The sequence below is a fragment of the Quercus lobata genome, chromosome 12, assembly GCF_001633185.2.
Source record: "Quercus lobata isolate SW786 chromosome 12, ValleyOak3.0 Primary Assembly, whole genome shotgun sequence".
Classification (NCBI taxonomy): Eukaryota; Viridiplantae; Streptophyta; class Magnoliopsida; order Fagales; family Fagaceae; genus Quercus; species Quercus lobata.
Genome location: NC_044915.1, coordinates 1,936,571 through 1,959,721, shown reverse-complemented (window position 1 = coordinate 1,959,721; position 23,151 = coordinate 1,936,571). Strand labels below are relative to the sequence as shown.

Below are 23,151 nucleotides of genomic sequence, written 5' to 3'. Positions count from 1 at the left end.
GAGGTAAAATAGGGTGGATGGAAAATTTTGTAGAGAAAATAGGAAATAAAACTTTTTTAACCTTACAATATCCCTAATATTCTTGACAATACAGTCCTCTAAGAGAATCCTACTATTATTAATTCTCCTATTTCTTTGGAGCCAAATCTGATAGATGGCAGCAGCAAAAACCACCTTACTGGTGTTCTTTAATCCTTTGCCTTTTAGATAATCCAAACCACAATTCATCCCAGCTGGAAATCTGACTCTTGCACAGTCCCATCTTCAAAAGATGCAACCAAAGTATTTGATCCTCTGAATAAAAAATCAGCCTTGAGCAAGAATGCCTTTGACCACCGCCTTGTTCATAATTGGAAACCTTGTTAGTCAGTCCGGATGGGGATTCTTGTACAACCCCAATCATAATTGATTAACCATAATCACATGTGCCTATTCCTAATCATAGGTATGCATGTTAAATTGTTAATAATTTATACTTGATTTGTCTATAACTTTTAATCTGATGGTTCAAATGAAGCACATAACACGATTTTGATTATTATGGACTTCTAGATTTATTTTATTTGAATGTTTAGGATATCTGACAATCAAAATTACAATTTTACCCATTGAGATATGCAACTACAGTTTTGCCCTCAATGAGGACAAACAAATATTGCAAAATGAAGTATCTACATAGCAATACATAACGATAAATACCAAAAATTATCTTTAGACTTTAAGAACTTGATATATCAACTTATGAGTAATCACATTAAAACATAATAATATAATTATATTTTTTGAACTGATTAGAAACTATATATATATAAAATCAAAAACCATTACATATTTTAGAAATATATAGTTTAAAAAAAGTGTAAACAAATACCATGTATAATTTGAACATCTTCTAAAAAATATATAATTTAAATTGTATAATTGTACCTGTGCATATGTACAGGACTACACACTTGTATTTATGTAATTGACTTCATAATTTAAAGAATTTCAATTATTCTCACATATTTGCTCAAGCAACTACTTTGAGTTACCAAAAGCCTTGTAGATTAATTAACACCCCTAGAAGTGTTCATTGGAGACATTCAAAGTTCAAATTCCTTAGACCCATAGTAACTTAGAGCTTATAAGTCATGATTTTTCCGTAATTGTAAAATAATAAAATAGAATAAAGCTATTTCTCCATATTCTAGACCATTCAACCTGTCACACAATTGGTTGAAAACAATCAAAAAAGAAAAAGTCAAAAACTTCCAATGGCTCTAGAAAATCTATTTTAAAAACTGAAAAGTATATAAAAGCTTTTCTTTTCTTTTTTTCATTTGAAAATGAACAAAAGTTTTTTTTTCTTCTTTTGTTTCAATTTCTTCATATATTTTGTCAAACCCGACACCACACACCCATCTCCTCCCTTTCTAAATTCAAAGTTAAAAATTACATTAAATTTCCACCAAGGAACTCAACTTTAACAACAATCAAGATCACCTCACTGTCTCAAATAAATATTCAAGTTATAAATATACATGAGAGTGTACATAGTCCTACCTCTCCAAAAGGGGTGGTGAAGGAATGAGGCAATGACAAAGTCGCCTCTTCAATTTCTAAATTACTTCTGAATTACTGATCCTCTTTCAAGTTTCAATTTATAAATTACTGATCCTATCATGCTTCGTCATCACTGCTTTCAATGACAACGAGATCCTTTTTGGTTTTCCTCCGTTTGGTGCCTCTATTTTGACTTCCTTGCCCTCCATTTAACTCATCAGTCTGATCCTTTTTGGTTTTCCGCAGTTTGGTGCCTCTATTTTGACTTCCTTGCCCTTCATTTAACTCATCAGTCTGAACATAATCGCGGTACTTCTCAATTTGTTCAAGAATTCTACTTCCATACTTCTCTGTCTTCAATTTTCCAATGATTTTCTCCAACTGTAAGAAAAATTTGATATGTTATGACTCTGGTTTCAGTAGAAGAAAAGAAATGAACAATTCAGTTCCGAAGCTTGAGAATTCAAAATTGCAACAGGTTCCTATTAATACACATAATTATTTTTTTAAAAGTTTAGATTCACATTCATCCAAAAACTTTAGATTCACAAATATTTTCCCCAGACCTTAATTTTCATATTTGTATCACATCACAGTCATCACATTTGTAATAAATTTTCAAAATCAAGGGTGATGATCAAATTTTGAAAGATCTCTGAACAAAAATATTGTGAAAATTGCATTTACATGATATTTCTGATACTACATATTTACATTTCCCACAATGCGTTTGAACCCCCGCCCCCCTTTTCCTGAGTTCAAATGAATATGTTATTGTGGCTTTCATAACCATATTAGATGCACAAGCCACAAGATCAACAAACCAAGACATTATTGAAACAAACTCATTGAAGGATTAGTACTCAAAACCAATTGGACAAGTGAACTTGCCTGTTCCAATGAATTTGGCTTCTGCGCACTTATCATGCTGATTTGTTGAGAAGACAGGACAGAATGAGGGAATATTTTCCCATGGATCGAAGACACTTCTTTCCGAAGCTCATCAAGCTTGAACTCCAAAACAGAGGATGAAAGACTGCGTTTGGCTGATTTCCGACTAGCTGTATTCTTCTCTCCGCTAGAAATTTCAAGTTTCACATTTTTCTTTCCTACATGCATTTAACAAAAAGTAAGCAGTGCACTTAGGCCTATTATAAAAAATTTTCTTTTTTGAAAAATATTACTGGGACAAGTAGATAATGGTGGACTGAAAGAGGAAATAAGTTAAAAATAAACGACAGCAGTAATCCAATTGAGCTCATTCAGGAATGTAAGGAGAAACAGCAATATATATATATATATGTTCAAGATGTATCATTTTAAGGGAATACGTCCATAAACAGCTGAGGCAGGGAGCAATCCGATCTAATTATTATATTTTCAAGAGTCTACCTTGCTGTATGTTTCTCACACATTGAAGAATCAATCCAAGAACGGTAAATATAGCAACTCAATCTGAAGATTTATGATTTGAACCATTAGAAAGGCACCTACTGCCATGGAATATCCTATTAGTTCAGGTAAGTCCTGCTGACTTAAAAACATCAAGAGAGAGTGGAAGTACCACATGGAGTACACAATTAAAAAGATACTAACAGGTGAGGTTCATAACAAGAATACCCCGGTTGAACTTATGGCTACCTTTTGCAAATAACTGTTGTAAATATCATGAAAGGGTTTGAAGTAACAGAATTCATAGACTATTAATTCCAGAAATTTAACTACTTATGAGCAAGCATTTTCTTTCAAAATGAAGAACCCTTACCATGTAAGACTTGCTTGGCAAATGGCCCTAATGTTACGTAAGCATTTGTGGCATAAGCTGTATGCTGAAATTCTTCTTTCTACATCAAGAATACATTGGTTCCATATAAAATACTGATAAATGCAGAGTTGAAAAAAGAGCAAATTTTCAATTGGTAAACTGAAAGAACAGAGTTTTAAAGGCAGATTTTATCATATTACAGATCTTTTAGATACAGATAATTGGACAACAATTCTGTATTATAGACTGCAAATAGCCCTTTTTTTTTTAATAAGCGATGTAAATTTTATTCAAATCATAAAAAAGAATCACCCAAGTATACACGACGTATACAGCTGGGGATCATAACAATCAAGTACAAAAGTTACAAAAATCCATTAAACCATAGATTGAAAAAATAGAATGGCTTTCTACAATGGATATCCAATTAGACAGCATTACCAAAAATAGCCCAGTTACAAGTTAGCATTCCACACTGGCACACCCCTTTGATTTTTAAAAGACCAAGGTAGGAAGAATCTGGTTAAAAATGCAAAGCGCTCACAAGCTTGTCACAAACACTTGGCTTAAGGCTTGGCTAGACTTGTTTATTATAGAAGTAGCCCAACCTAACCAAGGTTCAATTCAAAAGCTCACAAACCCAGATATCATTCTAACACATTTATTTTTGCATGTCTGTGTATTTGTGCTCACATGCATCTGTGTCTTAAGAAAGTAAGCAGGGTCTTTTGTGTGTTACACTCTCCGCTGCGGGTCCATATGTCCGTAAATGATTTTTTTATTTTTATTTTTTCATGACATGGCTAGCTTTCTGTTTATAGAACAAATTTAGAAGTATGAAATGAACATTAAAATTCCTGATATTTTATGCTCAATAATTAAAACATGCAAAGCTATTAGGGTGACATTTATAGACTTTGACATCTAGCATGATGGAAATTAATTTTATTAATTTCTTTTGCCACATTGGGCAAACTAGTGAATTTGCTATACACCACCCGCAGAGATGCTTTAGTGGTAGGAAGCCCTCCAACTCATCAACTTGTGAGTTAGAGGTTGAGAGTTCAAGCATTGGCACTCCCCATTAATTGTGCGGATGGTCCCATGCCATTCATGAGTAGGGTTCAAGTGGGCCTGGGGCAATGAACTCACCAGTTATCTCCCTTTTTTTACCTTAAAAAAAAAAAAAAAAACCTAATGATTGTGTCAGACAGATGAAAAACATTCTCTACTGACACCCATATTGCAAATGGTTAGTCACTACCGCTTCAAATTCTAATGTAAAATTATTTTCATTAGAAAAACGTGAAATTCGATTCATGTATTGGAAATCCTATCAGTTGTGCACAATGTGTGCAGAAAGGACTGTAGCATATAATGCCATAATCAACTAGTAGGTCTATTTTGTTCAAACCGTTTTTTTTTCTCCTCTTTCAGAACATGGTAATTTTGCACATTTTGTAGCACATTGAATGTAATTAACAAATAAAATTTAAGCAACTTTTTGCACGGCTTTTAGCAGTTCACCAAGAAAAGTTATCAAGATTTTAAAAAAATATATAAGGTCAAGAGAGGAGATTCTTACCAATATACGATCTAATATAAGCTTTATCACAAGTTGTTCTGTTTCCTCTCTCTTCAGTTCAGAACCTAGGGAATTTGTAATACGATAAATTACCATATGATAGACAGAAAGGTATTGGCTTCCAGCAGTGCATTAAAATTAAGAAAGAAAGAAAAAAGATACAATGTAAGGATTAATAAAAATGACATGAATTTCGAAGAACAAAAGGAGGAGAGCTTCATGTATCGGTTATGATTAGTCAAAACAATCCTAAAAGAAATATTAGGAGCATTGACCATTGCTTTATAGGACATCTTTCAAAATGTTGTTACTAATACCTAAAACTATAGAAGGAACATAGTGTTAGGCATTAGCAATAAAACCAGTCCATGATGGAGATTACAGAGAATCTTTTTCGAGAAGCCCATCTAGTTGCTGTGCCCATACCTGCCTGCTACCGCATATTTTTATAGGTATAGTGCAAGAGGAGCCATCCTCATTCCTAAGTGCCTTATAAAGAATAGATCTAGGAATCCTCCACAGTCAACACAGCACATAATGCCCTGTTCTGCAGGGAGTTTTTGAATTTACCAGTTCCCACTACCACTAATTCTAAACCTTACAACATCCCTAATATTCTTGACAATACAGTCCTCTCTAAGAGAATCATACTATTATTTCTTTGGAGCCAAATCTGATAGATGGTAGTAGCAAAAACCACCTTACTGATGGTCTTTAATCCTTTGCCTTTTAGATAATTCAAACCACACTTCATCCCAGCTGGAAATCTGACTCTTGCACAGTCCCATCTTCAAAAGATGCAACCAATAAGTATTTGATCCTTTTTTTTTCCACTTCACTAAGTAATCAATAAGTATGTTATGGGCAAAGTCTTCGAATAAAAAATTAGCCATGAGCAAATAGCAGCAGTATCGTTAAAAAATCAGCCACGAGCAAATAGCAGCAGTATCGTATACTGGTAATACTAACATATACATAATATCTATGGTTGCCTTGCTCTGCTTATACATGATATCCAGCTTATTCATATTCAACAGAGTGGACAATGAATTAAAGGCATAAAACCAACCTAGTTCCTTGTGCTTTACTTTCATTTTGTCTATCAATTGTAGCATCGTCATTCTCTGATCATTCTCTTGCACATCTTGCAGCAAAGAAACCATAAGTTGTGCAAGACCTGCAAACAATTCTCATATTAATATAGAAACCTATAATCATCAATTGTGAGACATGCATATATTTAATAACATAGAAAGGGAAGCGATAAAATTAAAATTTAAAAAACTCAAGAATGGGAGGAACAAGTTGAGCCTTCAAATGCTCAATAGAACTGTCCAGCAAGTTCTTCACAGTATACATCCAGTGGTAACCAACAATAGTTTTTTTTTTTTTCTGGATGGAAGAGAAACAATGTCCCAAGTATCATTCTGATGGAATGTTTTTCTCCAGCCTGGAACAGATGATAAAGACTCCTGGATAGACTTAGGCTCCATTTGGTTGGGGTGAAAACAGGGAGGATAGAAAATAGGGGAGAGAAAAGGGTTTTTTGGGTTGTTTGGTTGGGGTGGAAAATTGGAGAGATCTTGGTGGGGCCTAGGTATTTTCTCTCTGGGCCCACCAAAATCTTATCTCCCCAATTTGGGGTGATTTTAGGAGAGAAACCAAGGAGTAGGGTAAGAGGGAAAACACCAAATCTGCCCCTCCCTCTCCACTGTGTCTGTGTGCTTAACGTTGTTCCTTCTTCTTTTTTCCTCCTATATCCAAGGAAGCTATTGTTTCAATGTCTTTCAATGTGTTTTTTTTTTCCTTTTAATCAAATAGTGTCTTTTTTTTCTTTTTTAATCAACGCTGGGTTTTTTTTTTTTAACCAAATAATAAAGAAATATAATATAATATGAATGATGTGTTGATTTTTATAAGATATTATTATATTAAATTTTTTTTGATATTGTACCATTTTTAAAATTTTTGAAGACCAAATCAAAATTTATTAAATTTGAGACCAAAATCGACCCTATAATTTACACAAGAAATAAAAGCACAAAAAGTTGGAGACATGTTACAAACCGGGAAATGGGATGACAAGTACAAGTAAACTTATCTTTATGCAGCATAGTAGGAAGAGCATCACAATCAAAAAGTGGATTCCAAACTAGGGAAAATTCTCAATGGGACTTGGTTGCTAAGGACTATACACTAGAAATAGTTTTTTGGGAATAGTGGTAGGAGGAGAGAATGGAGGCAAGGTACGTGTGGAGGAGAATTATCAAAAGAATAATATAAGGTCAACTCACGAAAAGTGTCATCAACGCTAAAAAATGATGGCAAAGTTTAAGGGAATAACACTTGTATCCCTTCTAAGTACAAGAATACCTAGGAAAAATACATTAAGAGATCTAGGATCAAGTTTATCACCTCCTGGACCTAAGATGTGAAAATAGAAAATACACCCAAAAAGCTTAGGAGATAAATGGAACAAGACTTTACCAGGAGACAAGATAACATGAGGGATATAAGCACCAAAGCCAACAGAAGGCATGCAATTGATAAGATAATAGGCTGTTGGCACTGCATCACTCCAATATGGTTTTGGAACACTAGCATGGAATAAAAGTGCACAGGTATTAATGCAGGAGCATAATCAAAAGTTATTTCAATATTTCATTTTAGATTTTCAATGGATATTTTCAAATTGTAACGTAGTTATTTGTTTAGTTTGGATTGGTATTTGAGTTAGTTAGGATTAGTTGTTCATCATTATCCTTTATTTAGGATTATCGGATTAGTATTTGAAATTGTTTAGGAGAATTTATCCTTATCATTGTGATTCCTGGAAGCTGCATATAAAGATCTGGATGATTTCTTTTGTATACACAGACTATTATTATTATTATTATTATTATTGATATTATAGCAGAGATTGCATAGTATTTGTTTGGTGGTGATTCCAAACACCTTAGGTGTGAAGCCATTGGTTCGGTAGGACTAATCTAGGTGGGAAGCCTAGGTTGTCCTACATCAAGTATTCTCCAAAAAATGTCTCAACTTACACTTTTGCACACCATCTTATTGTATGTAAAAAAAAAAAAATGAATTATACATTTAAATGCTGACCATCAAGAAATTGAGAAAAAAATTGTATCAAATATAAAGATACGAATTGAAGTATCAAACAAAAATTCCAAAATACCTAAAGCCCAAATATGATGGGACACTTTTTTTTTGATAAGTAATAAAAATTCATTGATATCAAAAAGAGAAAGACACCCAAGTACACGGGGGTATACAAGGGAGAACAAATCAAAAACGAACATTACAAAAATCAAGAAAATCCAAAAAAGAAGAAAAATGATGGTTTCTCCACACAGAGAACCAATCAAGTAAGGTTCTAAAGAAAAGAAGCTTGAGATCAGGCATGGAACGCTCCTTGTCTTCAAAACACCTACTATTTCTCTCCTTCCAAATACACCATATCAAACAGTGAGGAACAACCATCCAAATATCTCCATTACGATGGCGGCCAAAACGACCTTGCCAGCAAGCCAAAAGCCCAACAACAGAAAATGGCATAACCCAGCAAACTCCAAATAACCCAAAAACCATATCCCACAACTCCGAAGCAACCGGGCAATAAAGGAAAAGATGGTCAATAGTTTCACTATTACACTTGCACATATAACACCAATCCACAATGCAAACCTTTCTTTTCCTTAAGTTATCAATTGTCAGGCATTTCCCCAAAGCTGCGGTCCATACAAAGAAAGCCACTCTAGAGGGAATCTTTTGCTTCCAAATGCTTTTCCAAGGGAAAAACTGCTCACTATGGCCAACTAGAAGATGATAATAAGCACTGACCGTGAACCCCTTACTCTTACAAGGCAGCCAACATCTCTTATAAGTAAAACTAAATTTCATTAAAGAAAAACAGGCACAGCCCAAGTGCCCAAGACGTATACAAAGAGAATATGATGGACTTTTATTGCCTTTTTGGAACCCAAATATCTGATGTACTAAGTGAAAAAAATTATTGACACAACTCACTCTTAGGCACAAAGGACAACCTATGATGCTTCCTCAATTAAAACACTTCACATAGCATGGACGCAACTTGATGACATGAAGGAACTAACAGCTTCAGGATCTAAAGAGAAGGATGACTGAGAAGACAATGATGCTAAAGAGAAGAAATGGATGAAGAAAGGGTACTTGAACAGGAAGAGTTGCATTAATCAAGATAATAAAGTCTGCCACCAATCTAACCATCATCTAACCGTGAGAGATCATAAAAGATGCAATATGAAGGTAAGAATATTGCAACACAAGCTTACTTACAAAAATGAGACTAAATGGAAATTAAGGAAAATATAGGACTGGAGATCATGAAAAAGTGGAAGTAAAATTAATAGTGTCCAAACCAGAAACATTAGTGGCAGAGCCATCTACCAAAGCAGTGCAAAAAAGACTAGTTAGATGCTCAAGATAAAGAAACCCAACAAAGAAACAATACAGGAATATCTTGAGCCATAAAAGAATAGTTAGATGTTATTTTAAACAAAGGTTTATGAAACATACGAGTGACATCCACTTCCTTCACGTCACTTGAGAATGCACAATTGTCACACATCCCTGAGACAATTTTAATTAAGTTTTACATTATTTAAGAATCTGAAAAACCCAGATGACAGAAGAAAAGCAATTATGGTAGAAAAAACTAACTCCAAACAATACCATTGCAATCCTGTAATGGCTCAGCAAAATGCCGGAAAAAGGCACCCCGACGGCACTGTCTTTTAGACTGCAACAAAAATGAAAGCTACTTAAAATATATTTCAGATGTAGTTAACCATGTATCTGGTATAAATTCAGATGCATTGAGGGTGCAAGGCTAGGGATTCCTTTTTAATAATTGTAAGGCTAGGAATATTAATAAACTTTAAAACAGTTAGTAGGACAGCAAAGACAAGAAAAGGCTCAAGGTTCTGGTTTGCCTATCACATATGGATGATAACGGCTTGCTCTTTGTAGGTAGACTTGGCCATATACTTTTCTATAAAAGTAATATAGAAAAAAATAAAATTTTGAAAAAGATCTAATTTTGCTAAAAAGTGTCAATCCAGTTCAATTGCAAGAATAACAAATACGCTTGATCATAAGCATTTAAACTTCATCCAGCTTCAAAACGTTACTAAACATAGAATCAACAATGAACTAGAAGCAAATCTTAAGCTAAATTAATCATTAACAAAGTAAATTATTGTTCACAATACAATTTTGGTCTTTGAACAATGTACTAGATTCCATTTCTGTTCCTCAATCATTGATTGTGTCAATTCAGTCCTTAATGCATTGAGAACCCTTGTTTTGTCTTGCCATCATTATGTGAACAGTAGTTGTCAACACTGCATAACTTTTTCCCATCTTTCCTTGTGTTGCTAACAGCTAATATGATACGTTAGGCCACTGTAAGGCTCAAAAAAAAATCAGACAAGAGCTGTGCCACATGCACTTGGCTTACTTAGGACTGCTAACTAATGTGGAATCACATGTATGTCACATGGTGCCATCTTTACTGAATAAATGAACCATGTTAAGGCTTAGCATGCCACGTCAATAATAAAATCACAGGTGGGAAAAAAATAACTACCTCATCAACAATTCTCCTTCACAGTCACAGCAAGACACGACAAGGACAACAATGAAATGATTTCAAAACATCACAAACAAATTGACACAGTAAATAGTTCAGCGATGAAAATGAAACCAAACATGAAATTCAAGGACTAAATCATATTTTAACCTAACTCAAATGACACTTCCCACAAAAATGAGATGGAGGGTAAAGTTTTGGGTGCACATCTACCCTACCGGTAAAAGAAAATAGTATCATTAGAAGCAGAAATCATAAAAACGTTCCAACCAATAACTGGTTATAGCTTTTTAGTCAGATTGATCTTTAAATAAACAGTAAAACTTAAGCAAATTTTGAATCATTTGGCTGTGGATTAAAAAAAGCAAGATGTGGTTTTATTTATTTATTTATATAAGTAAAAGATTTATTAGAAAAGGATAAAATAAAGACGTGTAAGTATATGTGTACAAGCCCTTTTCAAAATAAAGCATGCATTCAATTGAACAAAGTTAACAAAATAAAGGTTAATTTAGTGCTGTTCAGAAACTAAAAACAAGCAAAATCTTTATGACAATAAGAGAACAGTACCTGACAATATCGTGCAATGTCATAGAGATTCTGCAATCCAGAATTCTCATAGAACACCATACAACTCTGTTAAGAGAATTTCAAATTCATAGATTACAGATTAGTTGACCAAAGTATAAAAAAAAACACAGAATGTCAAAGGAAATCTACCTGCCTAGGAACATCACCAGGCCTGAAGTAGAGTAAGCATTCAGAAGGGAGTCCATCTCGTCCAGCTCGGCCACTTTCCTGCAGTAAGAGAGGTTACAGAGAGAATAGAGCATTTCGGAACAAGGTGAACATAGTTGGATAAAGAACAAAACAAAAAACCTGATAGTATGTCTCCATTGATTTACTCAGGCTGTGATGGATGACAAACCTCACTGCAAGCAGCAATGGCGAATTAAATACCACAACTACATTACATGTACACTAATGCAAAATTTATATGTGAATCGTAGGGGATTATTGAAATATAAATATGAACTGTAGGTAAAATATAAAGAAAAGGAAGTAAAACATAACTCGCAATGGCACTCCCCTTTTTTTCATGAAACAAGTTGAGCAAAATGCCTAAGCCCTTCATAAGTGGCACCTTGTCCAAGGGCTCATCAATTCGCTCAAGGCCTAATTAGCAGGTTGGTTCTCAACAAATGGAAAGAGCTACTAATTTCATAACACAAGACCTAGTGTAAAGAAAGGGCTCACTCTCCAAATGATCCTACCATAAACTTATGATTGATAGTTATAGGTACATCCCATCTATTACAAGATTTTGGGAACTGATAGTTGGTCTGAGTTTTGTCTCCAACAAAAGGAAGGCCCTGGTCCATCAATAGGATCAGTATCATACATGATTAAATTTTTTAATCATAGTATCATACATTATTACCAGCATGTCTTCTTTTTCTTGTGTTGGAAAGGGAGGGAGAGAGGGGGAGTGACTGATTAGAATGTAAGTTTTCCATATATATACAAGCACAACAACAACAGCAGCAAAGTCTTAGTCCCAAATTTTTTAATACATACAAGTAAGATCTTAAAAAAGAGACAACATCAGAGGTTAAAGTAACCTGAGACTGCATCTCTTATGAAAAATCCAGTTCAACGTATATAGGCTTCCTGATAAATAAGCGTCATTCTTTTCCTTTTTCTCCTCAGAAGTGACATGCAAGATAAAATTTACAACCCTGGTCGCAGATGGAAAAAGTTGATAATGAATTGACATATGGGCTATACACCCGCCAACCCTAACTCCATTTTCTTCTTATTTTATGTCATAATTTCTTTAAAGATAAAAAAAGTCTCCCTGCATCTCTTATATCACCAAAGCCCTATATACTCCTTCAAGTATGCAACTGAAATTTTTTGATAAGTATACTCTCTTGCCTCTGCAAGATGCATGCATGAAACTGCCTCAGTAATGCACCCACTCTCTCTTTTAAACAAATGGAAGTCCTTCTGGAATGCGATTGAAGCAGCTGATATCTGGGCATGGTGATGAAGGAAAGAAAACTGAGTCATTGTACGCTGTTTACCTCTATGAGGTGAGCGAGGTCCATAAGGCTTTCTTGGGGAGTTATGGTTTTTTATTAAGTCAACTTTGGTAGGCAAAAGGTTGATGAGAAGTCAGAACCATGTTGCAGAAAATTAAGGATAGCAGCTATTTTTCAGGATTAAGGTTGTTAGTTTTTTAAGGTTAGAAATGATTACAGTTGTAGCAGGGATTATCTAGTAGAGAAGCAAGGACTGACAGTGACTTGAAATAAATTCAGCACTGCAGAAAATTAAAACTTGTAAGAAGATGAGAAAGATATTAATTTTCTAGACCTCACAACCTACAAACCCTTCAGCATCATTGAAGGATCATGGCTACATCATACAATCTGTCAACAGCTTAAAAGCTTCTGAATTATTATTAAACTAATCTCCTATGAGTGAAAGAGTTGCACCGAAATTACACAACTCATTGTTAGCAATACAAACATGAAAACATAAACTTTCTGTATAACCAATAGACACCCACATAAAGGCATATTACTAGACTAAAATACATTAAAGGAATAAGATCCTTGGAAAACTGATACAGATAATGTCCAGCAAATCCTGAATATACCAATCTACTCTTAAAAGATTGTCCCCAATGCAAAAAAATCCCACTTTTGTGAGGACTGAGAGAGGTGATTGATGGGCAGCCTTACTTCCAATGTTTTTTGAAGAGGCTGATTCTTACCCGAACCCACAATTGGTCACTTTATGTAGAAGGCACTTGCCATCACATCACACCAAGGACCAACCTCTTATCTCCTGAATATACAAATCTATTCTTATCTACTGAAATTTAAACCCAGAAATAAGACTTAAAAAGCAAAATGAGAAACACATAACAACAGAAAGATAAATCAACAAGACAAAACACTAAATGAGGCATTAAACCTCAAGCATTATCAAATTTGGTGCTTAGTTCTTGAGTTATTTGGTCTGCAAACTCCACAACCTCATGCATTAAACCTCAGCCATCAATGAAGAATTTGAGCAAATTCAAGGTGGAAGAGAAAGTTCCCAAACCGTATCAAGATACCAATCACATTCAAGATATAAACACAGAAACAACACCATCTGTGTCTGTCTGCCTGCCAAACCCAACAAATCAAGCCAACTAAATATAGCTTCTTCTTCTTTTGTTAATAGATAAGGTATAATTTTACTAATAAAAATAATGTTTTATTAATCACTCCATCTTTGTTTGAGTATTATATACTTATATAAATCCTATATCCTAACTTTTCCTAATTCAAGCCATAGTTGAATTGAACCAAATTCCACACATAAAAACTCAATAAGACTTATTTATTTGTAAAAATAAAACCCAAGGCCTACAAATATGGCACATACCCAAAAATTTCCCTACTCTAGAAAAATCAAACTAAATATAAACTAAATACCATAGACACTTATTCTTGAACTTTTTCATTTGGAATTATGGTTTTAGATTGAGGAAAAGCCAAGATATTACTAATACAAGTTGTCATGATGTACTATGCAGTGGATTTCTGATGTAGGACTCTAATGCAATACATGGAAGATGTTGACATGGCATGGTGATGTGGCACAACGGAGTGACATGGCACAAGGCCAGCAAAGCCTAGGGGATATATTTTACATGTTCCATGTGGTTAAAACTGATGCAGGAATGTGATGGGTTGTTGTTTAGGCTAGATTGAATTTGAGAATGAGAGTTGCTTAGAACAAATTGATAGGTAGTTAGGCACCTCTACAAAGAACACTGAGTTCTCAAGGAAAAGCTCTCAAAGGCTTATTTTCATTCACCAACAAAAGACCTCTTTACAATACTTATACATGAATATTTATAGCCTACAGGTTAATTATAGGCGATGACATCATCTATAACTAACTCACATTTATCACATGCTAGAATACAATTGTAACATATTAATCATATGCTATATTTAATATAGCACATGGCTTCTACTTCTAACAACTTCCTAAAACCTAGCATGCGTGTGTGCCTCTAACTAATTTTCCTTCCAATTTAAAAAAAAACTACAATAAATTTGGCACATGCGGATTCAGCTACAAAAACCACATGGGGCATGTGAAATACAGCCCTTAGGTTTTGCTAGCCTTGTGCCATGTCACTCCCTAGTGCCATGTCACCATGCCAGGTCAACATCTTCCATGTATTGCATTAGTCCTACATCAATTTCGTATAAGCCAATACATAACAGTATTACTAGACATAAAGAGGACACCAAAAGGGTTGAGCAAACTTATCCAACATTGTGACGTGCTTTAAATGAGTAAAATCAGGGGGAAAAAATGTTTTAACTTGTGGGACCAGTTGATCAAAAGAGAAGGGAAGTATTCGATCACATAAAGTCAATAAATCATCAGTAAGTGGAACTGAACCCAAACTGAATGTGCTAAAAGGACATATTGAGGCCAAAGTGGCTCCATATGGTAATAAAAACATGATTACAAATGAATAAACTCTAGCCATGCCCGATTGGCCTTACATATAGCCAGATGGAAAAAGAATACTATGGGAATTACGGCTCTGTTGACTAATTTTTGCAATGCAACTAGCGTACCCGCAGTGAATGTGTGAGCGTGAATGTATGGATGTGCAGTTGGAGATATACATGGTAACAAATGGTGGACTATAGATCATTCTCAAACTTCAAGTTGTATTTTTGTGGTATTTTAGTTTCATGAACTAATTAAACTCATCATTAGTAGTGCAATGAGATAATCAGTAGTAGGATTTCCCAGAGAAACAGGTAATTCCAAAATACTAACCATCTGGTTTGTTGATTCCCATACCAAATGCTACCTGGAAATGCAAGTGAAGGTATTAAAATGGTAAACCGACATTAAGCAAATAAAGATCTGAGAATTGCAGTCATACTTACTGTACCAATGATAACTTGCAACTTGTTATTGCTCCATCTGTGTTATCAAACATATTAAAAAGACTCAGAATGTCAATGTTTGAAAGAAAAGGCAGCATCACAAAAATATTAAAGTGTTCACCAATTCGGAATAAGCCAACAAAATCCATTTCTATCTAAACTTCCAAAAAATAATATACTTATTAAAGAGAGACCCACACAAAAACAAAATTATCCAATCCATGAAAGGAACTATGGTTGATGGGGAACCTAACTGGCAGCCACCTTTGAAGATTTATAAGAGGTGAGGAAAGGCTGATTCCAGGGTTCAAGCATTAATTTGGGATGTTTTCGGATAGTGGAGATCTCTCTTGGGACCTTGCTTAGTCTAAGTCGAATTGAGTCTTACTTTATTGTTTATTTGAGCTGGATCAATTTTAATTAAGTTCAACCGGAATAAGGGCAAACTGGTAATTTCCAAATTTTCTTCACCAAAGCACGAGTCTTATATTAAGTTTTGAGTTCTTTTTCTATTTGGTTCTAACTTCTTCTTAAGTATTTTTATTTGCTATTTGAAGTCCTAGTCTCTTTAGGTTATTTATAAAGACTTCATTGTAATCAGTAACACTCATAGAGAGAGTGAATTTTAAAAGAATTATGACAGCTTATTTTACGCTTTGCCTTTGAGAGTGTTTGTTTAGGGTTTATCTTTCTTTGTTTCTCATTCTATTCACTCTTTTAAACCAAACAACAACTGACTCATTCAAGATCCAATCTTTTTATTGATTAGCCCAACCCACACCATTAAATATCAAAGTCTATTTAAGAACCCTTCAAGATTTGATCAGAAACCTTAATTTAGTACTGAATTTTTAAAGATCCTACATCGATTGTCCTCTTATTATACTGTCTAATATTATGCAAATGACAGCCTAGATACTGAGTAATTATAGTCTGAACAAAATGCAAGACTGTCTTGCACATAAATAAGCTGCTAATGGTTACATGCTTGCAACCAAACTTTTGATGTGCTTGCCCTCTGAATTAAAATTATACCTAGTCGTCAACATGAGATTTTAATCCCTCAAATACCAAAGATTGGACTGCCCTGAAGCCTTTCCAGCAGACAAAATGATACTTGATATACTATTTTTCCCTTCAAATGGAGGTCCATTGAAACTTCTATAGCACAAACTATGCAGACAAGACGCAATTTACACTGGAAAATTCAAAACTGTTTAGCTTTAAACTGCAAGACTTGGGTGCACAAGATAGAGCTCACAATTGATTCACAACCCCACCCCACATCTCCCTACGCCAATCCCCAGTTTTATCCTGCCAAGACAAAGACATTCAATTCCACATAAGGAGTTTTCTGGGAAACTAAGAAATTTAAAATAATGGTGAAACTGTCCCACAACTAGCTGCAGAATGCTCAATTAACACATTGCAAATTTTTTTTTTTAAATTTTGGATTGGTAACGTACACACCCACCTGATGGGTCTTAAGTGGCCGTTTGGTTCAGCTATTTGGACCCAAAATGCACGATGGCATTTTCAAATAGTGACTTTTAATATTTGGCATAGTTTTCACAACCTGCGTTTTGGGACCGAAAAGGTGTTTTTTTGCGTTTTTGCATTGGACCCTCGGAGTAACAATACCAAAACGCAAGCTAAACAAGTCTCTTTACTGTTGGATATTTATTGTCTTCTTCTGAAACTGCCCTTACTTTTTTTTCAAAAATCCAATTTTAACCTCCATTTAAACGGCAAAAACAACTCCTTTTCTGCCTTTGTAAGAGAATCTCAAATCCTCTGTATTTGTCAGTGACCATTCAAGCAAATATTTTTTTGTCAATCGCAAGGTAGCTGGTGAGTCTGTTTCCCTTTCTTCTTCATAGATGCACAGCACAATAGATCAACCATAGAGGAGTGAGTTGGTACCGTGATGGGGAGAAGCAGACTGCAAGAGGGAGAGCACGATGGCAACAGAAGACGATGAGAGAGAGAGAAAAACAGGGATGGAGATCTATTACATCTATAAAGGAAATAAGAAATAAGGCAAGAGAAAAATTGAAGAAGAAAGAACGAAGAAGGTAGGAAAAGAAATGAAGATTTTAGAAAATTGGTGAAGAAAACATGTGGAAGAGAATAAAATGGAGAAGATTGGAGGAGATTACTTAAAAAAATAAACAAATAAAAAAGACATGGACAGGAAAAATAGATTGAAAAAAAAAAAGTGTTGGTTTGGTGGAGAGTGACGTGGTGTGTGTTTAATTTAAAACAATGTTAAGACCACAAAATTACATACTTTTGTCACAACTTGTCACATGACAAGCTGTGAGTTGTGGAAGGGTGGACCCGCATGGACCCACCACTTTTTCTTCACTACTCACAACTTGCCATAACACGTGACAAGTTGTGGTAAAAGTTGTGTAACTTTTGGTGGTCCTAGCATTTTTCTTAACAAAAACCTTTGTTGATAGACCTGATGAAATTAGGAAAAATTTACTTAGGATTGTAAAACCTCCCAACCCAATCTATGTACAACCCTAATCATTTTGTGCTCCATGATGATAAAAAATTAAAGAATTAATTACTATTGCAATTCACATGACCTCACCCTCCACCTTACTTTTACAAGAGGAGGAGGTGCCATTAGAGATAGAGCTCGTTAACCACTTAACACATTGTAATTCACAACATTTTATATTAAAACATTGACTTTACCGCATATGTACTTTCTCACGAGCATTTGCATCCATATCTGCATGATAATAATCAGCTGAAATTCCTCTCTCTCGTAGCTCCTTTGCAATCTGCAATTCTCGACGGCATACGAAAGACATAAATAATCTATTTTCAGTCAAATAACTCAAAGCTGCAGTTTCATATTGATGAAATAAGGACTGACATATATTCATGCATAATGCAAAATGTAAACATATTTCTCTGAAATAAAAATAAAATAATTATAAAAAATAAAAAATAAAAATCTTACACTAACTTATCAGAACCCAACCAGTTTGGAATGTAATGATGCTGTGAGTTTATTTGGACAATAGGACATTAAAAAAAATAGGCACTTTTTTATATATATAATCCATTAAAATAAATAAATAAGTAAAGCAAAGGGATGCTAACCAAATACATGGGGTGTATGCAAGGAGCAAAGCAAAAACATACAACAAAAAATTAATGAAAGCTCAAGGAATCCAAGAACTCAAGAAAGTCTGCAATAGAAGACGTAAGAGATGTCGAAGTCCATTCATATACGGTCTACAAAAATAAGTATTTCAGCTTCAACAACAGTAGGATTTAGGGATGAAACAAAAAAGATAATCTAAGATTTAGATTGTTGTTCCAGGGCTGTGAACAGTTACCCATGAAAAGTGTTTTGGCTCTCTATAAGCATTGTTGGGGATATTTGATGGATGGGTGGTTTAGGGTTTGAAATTTTGGATTTTAGGGTTTAAAAGGTTACAAACCAATGTGTGTTTGCAAGGTTTTAAGTTATTGGGTATTTAAGAAAGGAAAAGAAAAACAGTAAACTTCTAGGGATCACGCCTAGGATTTCCTAGGCATCACACCTTCGAGAAGGTTGTATCAAACAATGCTTCATGGCCTCTAAAATTTAGAAACTTAATCCTCTTTCTGAATAGAAAGCATTACATCCATATGATAGAAGACCAATACCTGCTCCACTCCTAGTGGGACATGAGAATTGGACTCCTTGGGCTTTTACTAGTAAGCCCAAACTAAATAACTAAACTCAAAATAAGACTATTAGGACAACCCATCTCTAAAAACCAAAAAATTATACACTGGTCATAACACCTAAAATTAAAATTAAAATGATATTAGCTTGCTACTTGCGTCATTCTCTCCCGGTAGAGAAAACTTGCCCTCGAGTTTTAAAGTGTTGAAGTAAGAGAAATCTTGGTTTCTTGAAGTACATCCTTGACTTAAAATAAAATGATCAAATTTCAATTTCCTTTTATTTCTTCATCTTAAGCAGCAATGATGATAATGATACACTCACTAATCCACTTAAACCATTAAACTTTTCAGTATGACAAAATCAATATCTTGAAAAAGTTAGTGCAGGCAACAGAACCTTTCTTTGATATGCAACATGAACTGGGAATAAGACGCTTCGGCCTCCATACTCTTTGCCTTTCCCTTGCGTTTTTTATACTCTTGTTTCTTCAATTTCAACTTCATTAGTAGCTTCCACCTCTTTAGAGTCTTTGTTTCATTAAAAGATCTTCTTTAGTTGCAACTTTGACTATATTGAGAATGGCAATTGAGACTAATTTCCAAACTTCCAATCCTTGAACAAATGGCATGATGTAGGCAAAGGAAAGCCAATCTTAGTTTTATATTTTATTTGATTTTGTGTCGGGAAATTTTGTAATTTCCTAAATTCTAGACATGGGCTGTACTAATAGTCCATTAGGTCTTATTTTGGGTTTTATTCAAGTCTAGTTATTTAGTTGGGCTAAGTAGAAAAAGCCTAAGGAGTTCAAGTGTTATTAGGGTTTTAAGAAATCCTATTTCAACTAGGAAAAGGTATTAGACTTCTATTTAAAGGGTTGTAATGCTTTCTACTGGGGGAGGAAAAATATATTTTCAGACTTTAGAGCTAAGAAGCTTTGTCTACAATTACGGACGGTTACGGTTCATGTGATGCCAAGGAATTTATCTTTTCTTTATTTTTCTGTTCACAGCCACCCAAATCTTGATTTTTCTCCTTTGTTTCATCCCCAAACGGCCAAACCCTACTAATCCTTGTGCCCTTCAAAAACCTATAACCCCTATTATTTTCCAGCCTTTTCCCCCACCAAAACCTAACCCTAAACCCTCAAAACCCAATTGCTACCAGATCTGCCCCAAGTGTTCTAAATCTAATTTTGTATGCCCCCTTGTCCTACATCATGGCACCTTAGACATTGATCATTTTATCATGTTTTCTTTGATTGTGACTTTAAGTTCCCACTATTTGTTCACATGCATCTTCAGCTCAAAATGTCCAATATTACTCACAAGATAACTTGTGCATTTGACAAAGTTAATGGAGAACTCATGCATATGACATAAGGACTTCAATAAATCTTTCAAAGAGAAATTAGTACTATCCTGGGATGGCTTAGTTGGAACTTGAGGAATTTCTCTAGGCTGGTCAGCTGCTGGTTTGGTAGCTTCTGTTGCTACAACAGAAATTTTAGGGAAATGTTCTTTGCCTTTATCTTGAAACTTCTCTTTGTCAAATTCAAGGAATCTATGAAATTCAAGAAGCCCTTGATCGAAAAATCCATGGCCAGCAAAGTCAAATCAAATAAATTCTACACTGGTAATAATTTCAACTTCATGCACTTAATTTATGCCCCTCAAAAAACCCTGCATTCCGCTCCCTCCAAGGCAACACGAGACATAATGGGACAAACCACCATAACCCCCCCCCCCCTCCCCGAGTACCTCTACCACCAAATTGTTTCTTCTAGAACTGAAAAAATTCTCAACATATTGAATATCGTAGACAACATCTCCCAAGCTATAGCATAATGTAAAAACAAATGACTGACATCCTCCCATGGCTTTTACACATGAAGCACCACTCCGTAAAAATAATTCCCCACTTCCTTAAATTATAAATTGTCAAGACTCTCAAGAAAAGAAAGCAACCCTCGACAGAACATGGCTTTCCAAATACATTTCCATGGGAACTCTTCCTGTCACCCCTTCAATACACAGTATAACTCTTCATTGGAAAACTTTGTTCATTGAAGGGGTCCACACCAACTTGTCAACGTTCCCATTCTGGACCTTTGTGATGTAAAGATCCTCCAGCATCTGTTCCACTAGATCCACTTCCCAATCATGTACTACACAGAAACATTGGGGTCCAATAACACTTATCATTCCGGATTTCTACATGATAGGCCACTCCAACATCTCTATCTCTTGCAATGTGAAACAAAGTGGGATATCTCCACTTAAGGGTAGTCTAAGGGTAGTCTTCCCTTGCCATACATCAAGCCAAAACCTAGATTGGGTTCCATTTCCAGCATCAAATCTAATAAACCGTTCAAATTGAGTCCAACCACTCCTAATATGCATCCACAATACCACCACCAATAGCCTCCTAACCTCACATGTACACCATAACTCACTACTGGACCAATACTTCATCTCTATTACCCATCTCCAAAATACTGTATCTTCGAACACATATAGCCACAACCATTAGCCAATAAGGCTTGGTTAAATAGCATTAACTTCTTAATTCCCAAACCCCAAGATAAAGAGGAGTAGAACAATTATTCTCATTATCCAAGTGAAATTTGAATTCATCCCCCAAACCCACCCCAGAGGGAATCACTTTGGAATTTTTCCATCCAATTTGCCATGCCCGCAAGTAAAAGGGTAAAGAGTAAGAAATATGTGGGAAGGCCAGATAACATACTCTTAATTAGAGTGAGCCAACGCCCTTTAGACAGGTGCATTCTTTTCTACCCAACCAACCTCGTTTGCATACATTCTAAGATGGATTCCAAATAGCTCTTGCTTTGAAAGTGAAAGTAGCACACAGGGGTAATACTAGATATTTTGTTAGGAGAGAAGAGATACCAAACCCAAGAATTCCTGCCAAATCCTCAATATTGTGTACCTCCCCAACTGGCACTATTTCTGATTTTCCAAATTATTCCACAGGCCTAACCGCCTCAAAACAAATGAGAATGCACCTCAAAAGGCAAATATGTGGCACTATTTTTATTTTTCTAATATTTATATAAGAAACAACTTATTTGGAATAAGATATTCTAACTCAAATTTAGATGGAAATAATTGAAAAAGTTCAAAAAAGATAAAAGGCAATTATTTATTATTATTTTTTTATGAAAAGGAGAAAAGCAAATTCATAACACACAATTAAGAATATAAAAATTAAAAATAGCTCTACCCTTAAATTAGAGGAATATAATTAATTTTTTGTCTAACCACTAAAGCAAAAGGTTCAAATTTTTAACTATTTTAAAGTTATGTACTTTCTCTTTCTAACTTGTAATATAATTGAAGTCAATCCCTAAATATACATGGACCATATCACCATAAGATAATTTCTTGCAAAATGTTTCAAAATGCACTGCGCGTCATCAGCTAGTACTAGTTACATGTAGGAAAAATAAAAAGGGTACCTTGAACTTGCATTCTTAAATTTTGTTGAAAACACAATCCTTTCAAGATTTCATTATTTGTATTTGTTTTACCATTATTTTTAACAATTGTGGCAATAAAAAATCTTACATGAGCAACTTGCACAAAAGCTATCTAAAACACCTCTTAATCTGATATAAAACAGGTAAGAAACAATTTCAAATCAAGTTATAACGGTTAATGAACACAATACTGGAAGGGAAGAAAAGGTAGAAGACACAGACCTGTTCACATTCCTTTCTAGAAAAGCAATAAACTATCCCAGACTCATTATTTGAATACGATTCTTGGATGAATTCGGCAATTTCATCAATCACCACCTTACCAACTGATGACTTTTGCCGCACCTATAGTTCAAGACAATATGATATGTCATAAATTATTAATTCAGAAATATTGAAGGCAATATGTAAACAAATACACCCACTAA

General features: G+C 34.7%; 1 protein-coding gene across 2 annotated transcripts in view; it reads right to left on the bottom strand.

Moving 5' to 3' along the window:
- Window positions 1–1,427: 1,427 nt before the first annotated feature.
- Window positions 1,428–23,151, bottom strand: part of LOC115971191 (mediator of RNA polymerase II transcription subunit 34) — a 28,941-nt gene continuing 7,217 nt past the window's right edge. Inside the window, exons 8-21 of one of the 2 annotated variants that reach the window (XM_031090940.1) lie at window positions 22,946–23,068; window positions 18,234–18,322; window positions 15,525–15,561; window positions 15,412–15,445; window positions 11,422–11,474; window positions 11,263–11,340; window positions 11,113–11,178; window positions 9,624–9,690; window positions 9,468–9,521; window positions 5,965–6,072; window positions 4,896–4,960; window positions 3,311–3,389; window positions 2,437–2,654; window positions 1,428–1,926 (exon numbers count right to left, since the gene is read on the bottom strand). In XM_031090940.1, the coding sequence (XP_030946800.1) occupies window positions 1,663–1,926; window positions 2,437–2,654; window positions 3,311–3,389; window positions 4,896–4,960; window positions 5,965–6,072; window positions 9,468–9,521; window positions 9,624–9,690; window positions 11,113–11,178; window positions 11,263–11,340; window positions 11,422–11,474; window positions 15,412–15,445; window positions 15,525–15,561; window positions 18,234–18,322; window positions 22,946–23,068 (1,335 nt within the window). In that variant the 3' untranslated portion in view covers window positions 1,428–1,662. Of the gene's footprint in view, window positions 1,927–2,436; window positions 2,655–3,310; window positions 3,390–4,895; window positions 4,961–5,964; window positions 6,073–9,467; window positions 9,522–9,623; window positions 9,691–11,112; window positions 11,179–11,262; window positions 11,341–11,421; window positions 11,475–15,411; window positions 15,446–15,524; window positions 15,562–18,233; window positions 18,323–22,945; window positions 23,069–23,151 lie in introns of those variants that run through there. The other variant, XM_031090941.1, reaches the window with a different exon arrangement.